Source organism: Saccopteryx leptura, chromosome X (assembly GCF_036850995.1).
Source record: "Saccopteryx leptura isolate mSacLep1 chromosome X, mSacLep1_pri_phased_curated, whole genome shotgun sequence".
In the NCBI taxonomy this organism is placed as follows: Eukaryota; Metazoa; Chordata; class Mammalia; order Chiroptera; family Emballonuridae; genus Saccopteryx; species Saccopteryx leptura.
In genome coordinates this window covers 73,387,695-73,398,350 of record NC_089516.1, presented here as the reverse complement: position 1 = coordinate 73,398,350, position 10,656 = coordinate 73,387,695, and the positions used below count along the sequence as shown (strand labels likewise).

Sequence of the window (10,656 nt, the reverse complement as noted above, 5' to 3'; positions counted from 1 at the left end):
TTTATTTTTTCAATTTACTCTTAACCTAGACACAAGTGAAGCAGCTTTCTGGCTACATAGTTCTCCACAATTTCATATGAAAAATACTTTATAGAAACCAGTCCCTCAAAATAAATATTGGATATTGAAAATTCTTAAAAAAATGTTGGTGTTGCTTAGATTTTTTTATGGACAATTGTTGTTTTATGTGATTTTCCATTATGCACCTATCTTAAGCACACATTTAGCAGGTGTCTGTATTTGAACTTTCACATGAAATCCTTAATGTAGTGTAAAAAAAAGAATAAAAAAAACTGACACTGCTTGTGATTACAAATGTATATCCAATTAATTTTCTATTTCTTCCTACCCATATTCATACAAGCACAACTTATGTTTCTGTTTTCAACATATATACAATAAATTTGCCAGATCTTTTAAATTTGATACATTTCTTATTAAATATTTTAGGCTAAAATATGTTCTTTTGCTAAAATAAACTTGATAAAAATTCAAACAAAAACAATTCAAACAAAATTATATCAGTAGTAACACAAAATGTCTTTTTAAATAATCCCTGAATTTGTTCTATATTTATAGGCCCAAACTAATTACCAGATATTTTAAGAATAGAAATATCATTTTAGAAGTTTGAAAGTAATATCCACATCACTAAAGTCAAGGCCACTGGCCAGTTGTATAATGTGATACAATGAAATTTCAACCCAGCAGAAGAGTTTAGCAATTACTTTTGATTGTTGTAATTAGACCTGACCTATAATTATTGAACAAAACAGCGTATATACAGTAAATGTTCAAATAAATGTATCTGGTTGTATTTAGTACATTAATCTATTCTCAGTATCATTAGCTTCAAATCATTCTTCTTATTCACAGCATAGGAAAATAATCATAAAAGAAACCATATTTAGATCTAAAGACAGTTCTCGTACCTAGAAGGTGGATTCTAACATTAACTCACCACCGTTATGTGTTGTTTGATCACTAACTTCCTCTTGAATAGCTGGAAGAGGAGGTTTCGTGGTAAGAGGTGTTTCAGTCTTAAACAGGGATTCCATCCTGATATGGGTATTGATGTAGAAAGACTTCTGAAACGACTCAAGGGTAAAGTAATAGATGAAAGGGTCAAAGCAACAATTAAGAGTTGCAAGACACAGGGTGATTGGGTACATAATCTTAGCAAATCTTTCTAAAAAGCAATTGGTAATGGCTTGAGAGCGCACCAGGGCATACAAGAAGAGAACAGAGTTATAAGGTACAAAACAGACCACAAAGACTGCCATATGCACAGTGATCATCTTCAGCACTTTTTTCTTATTGGTCCCAATTTGAGACAGTGTAGCAGGCTTGCGGAGGGTTCTTAGCACCACAGAAGAGCAAGAGACATTCAATATCAGAGGAATTATGAACCCAACAACTTCAATAAATATGGTAATCTTGGACAGATAAGTCTTCCAGACACGTTTGGAGAAGCCCTCAAAGCAGGTGGTGGTTGCGTTGTTGACATTAGTGGTTGAAAACAAAGAGGCTGAAATACCACCACTGAGGACTAGGATCCAGACTCCAGCACACACAATGGCAGAATTCCTCCTAGTTCTAATGGTACGAGATCGGAAGGGATAGACAATGGCCAAGAAACGATCCACGCTAATACAGGTGAGGAAGAGCATGCTCCCATAGATGTTGGTAAGAAATGCAGTCCCAGAGATCTTGCAGAGAGTGTCACCAAAAGGCCAGTGGCGGTTGAAATTGTAAAATATTTTGAAAGGTAGAGTGCAGACAAAGAGCAAATCGGAGAGGGCCAGATTGGTGATGAAAATAGCGGTCTCACTTCTCATTTTCATGCGGAAGCAGAAGACAAACAGAGAGGCACTGTTGGTTATCAGACCCAGGATGAATACAACACTGTAGACAGCACCATTCAGATTATACTTGAAGGAATCATCAACAATGCAAGTATTATTAGCAGTAGCATTGCCCAACCTGGGTCTGAGGCTTGAATTTAAATCTTGGAATTGGAAGTCAATGAATCTTCTGTCACCCATGGATTTTTTTTTTCAGGAAGCCTGCTGGCTGCAGAGTTCAGCACTCTCAGACTAGGGACTAGGAAATGTTTTCCTCCTATGGAAGACAAGATGGAATGTATCATCAAATCTGATTTCCATCCATTATTTCTATGGAGTAAAAGATATTCTGTCTACCCAGATTGAAAATAGCATTCAATTGGTTTGACAGGTTAAAAAGTACTATAAGAGTATGTTATAAGAGTGGAAGAGATCACACTCAATACAATAAGTGCAGTACTATAGCATTGCAATGAATAGGAATAAGGTGTTGTGGTTACATGAGAGACCATGGATGGGGAGGAGAGGCTCTGATAGTTCAAAAACACTAATACTTTAAAATTTATATGGTACATTTTAGCTTTCAAACACATTTTTTTTATTCTCACAGAACACCATAAGGTAGGCAAGACAAGAGTTGATCATCATATCACAGATGCAGATACTTAGGCTTTACATAATTTAGAATTACAATAATGTCAGAATTAGAAAAATGTATGTACAAATGGTATAGTCAGAACTAGAACTCAGGGTTTTTTTTTAATTCATAACTAAATAATTGTTAAGCTACTCTAAATTGTACTGTCTACTCTCCAACATTGCTAAACTCCATTGCCTGAATATTCCTTCTATTGCACAAGACCACAAGTGATTATTGGACCTCCAGGACATGCTCTTAAAAAATTGAGACTAAACTCCTGAAGTAAACTGTTGGTTCCCTTTTTTCTTCTAAAACAATGGTCCCCAACCCCCGGGCCGTGGACCGGTACCAGTCCGTGGGCCATTTGGTACCGGTCCACAGAGAAAGAATAAATAATTTACATTATTTCCGTTTTATTTATATTTAAGCCTGAACGATGTTTGGTTTTTTTTTTTAAATGACCAGATTCCTTCTGTTACATCCGTCTAAGACTCACTCTTGATGCTTGTCTCGGTCACGTGATACATTTATCCGTCACACACTAAAGACCGGTCGTGAAAATATTTTCTGACATTGAACCGGTCCATGGCCCAAAAAAGGTTGGGGACCACTGTTCTAAAACACTGAGTCAGAGATCACGGATCCCCTCAGTTAATTAAAGCTTCCAGCTAAAAGATTTTTTCACTGTATTTCATTGTCTTTCTAGAGAAATAATTCAAGTAATGATCTCAGCATTTCCCTAATCCCCTTTCCAAGCTTTTCTTATGCTAAACCCCAAGCCTAGGATCTCTTCCTTTTCCCTTTTCCACTTCCTCTTTCACCAGTTACTTCCATGCCCTCAGCTACTAAAATGCTCCTGGTCAATAAAACCTTTTCTGGTGAATACAAGTGAAATACATTCTGACCTGACTAACTACATGCCCTTTCCCTCCACCACTAGTACATGTGGCAGTCATTGACTTAATCATCTCTGTTGGGTATCTAGGCCAACATCATTCAAAAGTGCATATAGAAATCTTATTAACCTTCTCCTAGATCAACAGCTGCCATTGGACAAGGACTGTCTTTCAAATGTTTTATAATACTCTATGGATGAGTAGCTGCTGAATAAATCCTTTTCAATGAGGAAGAAATGGAATAAAAGTGGTCTTTGTCCCCTGATATATCCAGTAGTGGGTTTTTACATGATTATATTTTAAAATCTTAAAAGCATTTCTTTGAACTGATTCCTCCTTATGCCACTCTTTAGTTCCAACTCCCAGGGAAGACGTCAAAGATTCTTTCTATATAACAAAGAAGGGGATGGAGGGGAAAACCTGCTAGAGTATAGAGGCTTAAAGTCACATCAGTGTTTGGTTTGAGGGAAAAAAAATGCTTGAGATAAAAAATAATTCACTCACTGCAGTGCCTACAGGAAAAAATGACCTTGCAGAATACAGGGTGCAAAGCAAAAAGGTGTCATTTTTAATAGCTACAATTTTCAAGTTAAAACTGGAAACTTGCTATTCTTGATATCTTGTTTAATAAATCTTTATGGAGTACTTCCCTTGAGCCTGACTCTGCCCTGAGATCCTATTTCTTCTTAACCATTTTATCTCATAAGAATGAGCTCAAATTTTCTAGAAGCATCCTTGATATATAGAAGTAGGAATCTAGACCAAATAATGTCCAGGATGGAAAAAAATCCAGACTAGGAAAAAGCAAAAATGGATGGGGAGAACAGAAGAGGAGATAGGAAAGAAAATATCAGAGAGAGAAAACTTGAGAATTTAGAGAAAGAGAAGAAAAAGTGAGAAAAAAATGTTTCTCAGGAAAGGTCAGTGCTTCATCTAATTTATATTCAGGACTTTGGAAGGTATTTCAAGTTCACAATTACTCTAATAACATACTTTCTATTTTGCTTCATCTCATTCATTTCAGTCTTCTTAGGGACAGTATGCAATTGCCATGTTTAAGGCCAATGAAGCTGATCAGAAAAATACAGGGCGCTGGCTGGTTGACTCAGTGGATAGAGCATCAGCCCAGCATGTTTTGATGTCCCAGATTCAATCACCAGTCAGGGCATACATTAGAAGTAACCATCTGCTCCTCTTCCCTTCCATTTCCCCCTTCTCTCTCTCTCTCTCTACCCCTCTCTCTCTCTTCCCCTCTCACAGCCAGTGGCTCAACTGGTCCAAGTGTCAGCCTCAGGTGCTAAGGATAGCTTGGTTAATTTGACCATTGGCCCCAGACAGGGGTTTTCAGGTGGAAACTAGTTGGAGTGCATGTGGGAATCTGGCTTTATCTTTCCTCCTCTCTCTTAAATATATATATAGGAAGAGATTGAAAAAATTCAGTCAGTGGATTTCATACCTTACTTTGGGAGCTGTAGACCCAAGTTTCTGCAGAATGATCCACCAATGAGATGGCAGAAACAAAAAGAGAATGGCAAACTTGTTAACTGCTTAAACCACTTTATATACTATTTTGAACACCCATTAGTCTAGAGCAGTGTTTTTCAACCAGTGTGCCGCGGCACACTAGTGTGCCGTGAGACATGGTCAGGTGTGAGTATAAATACATTTAGAAACTATATTATTAACTATATGTATAATATGTACTGTGTTAGAGTGTCATTTTGTGTCATTTTGGTAGGTGGTGTGCCCCAGGATTTTGTAAATGTAAAAAATGTGCCGCAGCTCAAAAAAGGGGGAAAATCACTGGTCTAGAGGGCTTTTTGTTTAACTGTTTAAAGCAGAGGTCAGGAACCTTTTTGGCTGAGAGTACCATGAACGCACATATTTTAAAATGTAATTCCGAGAGAGCCATACAACGACCTGTGTATGTTACGCATTATCCAATAAAAATTTGGTGTTGTCCCGGAGGACAGCTATGATTGGCTCCAGCCACCCACAATCATGAACATGAGCGGTAGGAAATGAATGGATTGTAATACATGAGAATGTTTTATATTTTTAACATTTTTTTATTAAAGATTTGTCTGCAAGCCAGATGCAGCCATCAACAGAGCCACATCTGGCTCACGAGCCATAGGTTCCCAAATCCTGGTTTAAAGAAATCAAGGTAGTAAAAATATTCCTCTAACATAGTCACACAATCTGAAAAATTATGTGACTGCAAAACCTAACATTAAAGCCAACCTTCGTTCACTATAATCTGCTTGCACCTGCATTCTATAATAAGTACTGCCAATAAGTTTATTTGATTTGGAAAATGCTTTCATAATAGAAGTCTTTTTACCCCTGCCCAGGGTCCCTTCAGTCTGCCCATTTACACAGTATGCTTCTAGCTCACGGACTATGTATTATTTTGTACTGCCCAAGGTGGTGTGTTTGAAATAGGTGAGCTCTGTCTCCCCATTTTCCATCCAGTTTTATGTATCCCAGAACATATGCACTATACACAGCAGGCAGTCTGCAAATGCCTGATACTTCTGCTTTTCTGCTTTGAGTAACCAAATACTGTGGGAGAGAAAGGACCACAGACAAGAAAGCATTACAGTCTCAATCCTGAGGAGAGGGCATGGGAAAGTGCCACTAAGGCCCTATTCATAGCTTTCCCTTGTTTAAACACACAGCACCTTTGCTGTCTAGCAGTGAGGGTGTGGTGCTGAGATTTAACACAGCATTGGAAGCCAGGAGTTCTATTTCCAACTGAGACACTGGTTCACTCTGTAACTTGGCTATACAGTTTCTCTTCCCTGTATAAACATACCTCTGAGCCTCACAGCTGAGGTTAGGAAGATTCAACAGGGCTTATGAAGAGGTTTATGAGTTTGCCAGTATTTAGTTCTACTTAACCACAAAGAAACATTATAGAAGATTTTTTTCCTTTTCCCTCCTCTGACACAACAGGACACATATGACTCTGTCTTTCATGGTATGCTAAACTTCATATTTGCAACACATCCTTCTCCTAACACCATGTATACCTTATATCTCAGGGAGCCCCTCTTGAGTTTCAACCATAAGAGTACAATTTTCTCATAATAGGACTATCCAATACGGTTCTTTAAAGGAATATCTCCCACTGAACTATGGTTTAAAAAAATCAGAGAGAGGTATTTGGTTCTTAAGCTGAGTCTGAAGGAGAATCAACAACATTCAAGAAACAAGTTCTCTTTTCTGACTGACTTCCTTTCTTTTCACACACACAAAAAAAAGTGTTCTTAACCACTAGATTTTCCAAATGGCTAACATGTTATGCACTGAATGGAGGCAAAGGGCCAACTCTTGAGCTTCAGATGAGATCAAGAAGGAAAAAAAAATAGGCTGACACAGTTAATTACATCTTCCACTGCAAGTAGCATTAAACCATTGTCTTGTGAAGACCTTTGCAGAAAATTATTCCAACACTTAATCATCTAGAGGGGCAGAGCACTGGGTGGATGTATTTTCATTGACAATGAGAAGGAAGCTGATCACCTGGAGGCTAACCAAAGAGAAATCTGATCCTCGATGAATTTTTTACTTTGACCTACACATAAGGAGCCAATTCGGGCAATTCATACTAGTGTTCACAATTTTTTTTATTTTTAAAACTATTTCTAATCTAAACTATTTTAATGAAATATACCATATTTGGGGTCTTTGGAGCTGTTGGAGGAAGTGCAGTTAGACTTTTGGCCCTAAAAAAACAATACCTAAGTCATTCCACTCTAATGTTAAACTTTCAGATGATACATCGAAAACAACATATTCCAAATAGCCTAAAAAGGCTGGTTTGCTTTTGTTCCCTACAGGAGATAGTGCAGAGATCAGAAAAAGGGGGGGGGGTCTTGAAGGCAAAGTATACTCAAGTTCTCTTGTTTTGCTCCCTTTTTCATGAGCTTAGGTCAGACCAGAGTGCTTCTGATTTCCAAAACGTTTCCTCTTTCTACTCTGGTTGAAGCTTAGGAACACTGACACAATGATTTTCAGAGGAAGCTGAAACCTATTGTATCCTTGCCTATAAATATATAGCAGTAAAGCAAACTAAAAAAAAATACAGATCAAAACAATCATGCTGATGTAATAGGGAATATGTACACAGTGTTGCTCCTCGGATGAGTGGCTGTTAAAGATAAGACTTCTTAACGAACTCTCCAAGGCCAAGTCACAGAAATAGGTCACAATCATACACATGGTTCCAATTGATGTAACTATGCATTAGTTGATGTTTCATAATGGTTTTTGAAACACAACCCAGCCTTATGACATCACATATGGAGAAAACCAAGGTAAATACTTCATTCCAGAACTGAGCTGGAAAATTGATGTGTATCAGGTCTCATTTCAAACAAGCCTCTTTGTGTGTCAAATGTTTAAACTGATATGCCTTGTTTACTTTTTTATTTTTATTGAATTTACTGTGGTTACATTGGTTAATAAAATTATATAGGTTTCAAATGTACTATTCTAAAATATATCATCTATATATTATATTCTGTGTTTACCATCCAAAGTCTAGACTCCTTCCACCACCATATCCTGTATATACTCTCTTCTATCTGTCCCCATTCCCCTTTCCCTGTGGAAATCACTATACTGTTGTCTGTGTCTATGAGGTTTTTTTTTCTTAATCCCTTCAGAAAGCAGACTGACAAATTTGTTTATTTGGATGCAAGAAATATTCTTTTAAGAATGGTTTCTTCACATTGAATTTGGTTCACACTGAGATTATTACGGCTGTTTTTCCCCAAATTCATTTGAGAAAAGCAAGACTTCACATAGGCCCTAATGTGAGCAAATACTATTCTCAGTGATTAGCTTCATTTTTTTTTTTGCCAAAAAAAATATTCCAGTCTCCCACTAACCTGATGACAGAGTCTAATCTTTAGAAAATAATGTGGTTTAGTACTCAACATTAGGGGGCCAAAGATTGCATCAACCCTACTAGAGTTTTCCCTAGCAGTTAGTTATAAAGTGAGACAACTGCAGAAAAATTGCTTGATCTAATATTATGAAATTGTCTTGAAACAATATATCATTTCAACAGAACCCCCAGATCTTTTGGGAAAATCTTTAGCTGTCCCTAAAAGAGCTCATTTCCAAATTCTGTGAGATTCATACAGGCCTATTAGGAATTCAGCTTTATTCCATGTATTTGAACAGAAAAGTTAGTTGTCAATATACATACCAATTCATATGATATTATTGGATACTGATCATGATAATATGAATAAAAACCATATCTTCCATCTCTATAGGTACGTACCAGTGGCACAGAGCACTTAAACCAAAGAATCAACATTCATCTACACCAAAATTGCCTGGATTACAATAAAAAATTAAAACTTTTCCATCTATTCTGGATTTTAGTATTATATAATATATAATAAATTGGAAGTACTGGTTATAGAATAATTAAAGAATAAAATTAGGAATTTTGGAGAAAGCTATCATCAGTAGAATGGTACTCACCACATCAGTTCAAACCAAATTCTGGCAGCAATTTTATCTGAGACTTAGGTAATCGATGAACTTTCTGGAGGTACTTTGCTTAGGGATTTCCTCCAATGGATGCTGTGAAATAGAATTAGTCACAACAGTGTGACATGGAAAGAACTTTTCAATAAATATATGTCAAGATCATAAGATATGATCTTGATATAAATCAAAGTAAGTGAAAACCAACATATTTTAAAACGGTATCTAAATATTTTAAATTTTATTATTACAGAATTTCAGATAACATTTTTTTTCCAAATCTGTCATCACTGCGCTATTATTTTATTAATTATATTAAATTATATTAATAAGCATAAAGCCTATGAGTCTGTATAACTTATAATCATTTAAAAATAACTAATAAAAAAGGCATAAAAATACTTCCCCCACTTCCATAAAGTAATACATTGATTTAAAAATAACTTAACAAAGGAGATTTCTTGTCTTGGTCTGAAGTTATTGTTGGTTCTTTGTTCTTTTCTTTTTCCTTGACAACAACTATTACCATTGAGCAAGAGCCTTGATAAGGGAAATGGAAAGAAGACTGGAACAACAAGTGGAGACCCCACTGCTTTGTCTACAACCTGAACTCCCACCCTAGTTACATGTACCTTTCCTCTGAACCATAATGACCTGAGCAGTGCTTCAATTATTGGATATTAGCACACTAATAATCACTGCTTCCTCTACTAGGATGTGCTAGGCCTACCCAATATAGCATGTCTATAATATCTTTAAATCATAATTCAGCACAAAATACTTTTATAGAACCAGAAATAGCTGACAATAAAATTGTTATAAGAAGCACCTGCATTTGGACGCTACTCATTCACTTCCTGTAAAGTTGAGCCATCTGCTAGTGCCAAACTTATGCTATTGTCACATCTCACCCTCTTCTGAACAAAGGTGGCTAAACAAAGCAGACTGCTAAATAATACTCCAACTTTCCTGAAATATTTTTTTCTAATCTAAAAGAACCAAAATAAAAATAATAAAACCATTAGAAAATTTAAAATATATTTGAGATCACCTTAATATTAAGGAGAATTGATTTTCACAGTCCTCCAGAGAACAGTATTCCTGGAATAAAATGAATATTATTTTACAGTTTTATCTTAAAGGAAGACAGAAACATTAATATTTTTTTCTTTTATGGCTTTCACAATTGACACAGATTATAAATAAAACTTTTTTTTATTTGGAATCCAAGCAAACTTAAAATTTTAAATACCCAAAAGTTTTCATATTTGTTATTAATTCAATATGGCCACATCCAGACCCATTACCAGTTAACTATGTGACAGCAAGTCACAATCCCTTTTTGGACCTCAGTTTATTTTCTTCTTCCATTTTTTGCCTTAATTGACAGCAGTCTTCAACTGGTGCTATGGCATGACCTCACTGACCCCTACAGTCAACTGTTTCACCTGCTCCCATCTGTCATTGCAAAAAAAATAATAATTTAATCCCTCAAAGTGTAGGGTAAGGGGAATTAAGTTTTATTAACTGAATAAAATATTATTAGCTTTATTTTATTTCTTTAATTGAAGTATAATTGACATACATTATATTATTTTTATGTGTACAACATATTGATTTGATATTTGTATTTATTGAAAAATTACCACAATAAGTTTGTCACCGTATGTACTTTAGATCTTATTTTAATATCATAAATAAATAATATTAATTAGTGTCAGTAGCTGTGAATCACAGATCAAGAAGCCATTTATATTCTAAAGTC

The 10,656-nt window shown here is 35.8% G+C and overlaps 1 protein-coding gene across 1 annotated transcript; it reads right to left on the bottom strand.

Moving 5' to 3' along the window:
* Positions 1 to 932: 932 nt before the first annotated feature.
* On the bottom strand, positions 933 to 9,987 carry LPAR4 (lysophosphatidic acid receptor 4). Its single transcript, XM_066356855.1, has 3 exons — positions 9,943 to 9,987; positions 8,886 to 8,987; positions 933 to 2,121 (listed from the first exon to the last, which is right to left on the bottom strand). The coding sequence occupies exon 3, from the start codon at positions 2,043 to 2,045 to the stop codon at positions 933 to 935; it is 1,113 nt and encodes a 370-aa protein (XP_066212952.1). The 5' UTR covers positions 2,046 to 2,121; positions 8,886 to 8,987; positions 9,943 to 9,987.
* Between the last annotated feature and the right edge of the window lie 669 nt (positions 9,988 to 10,656).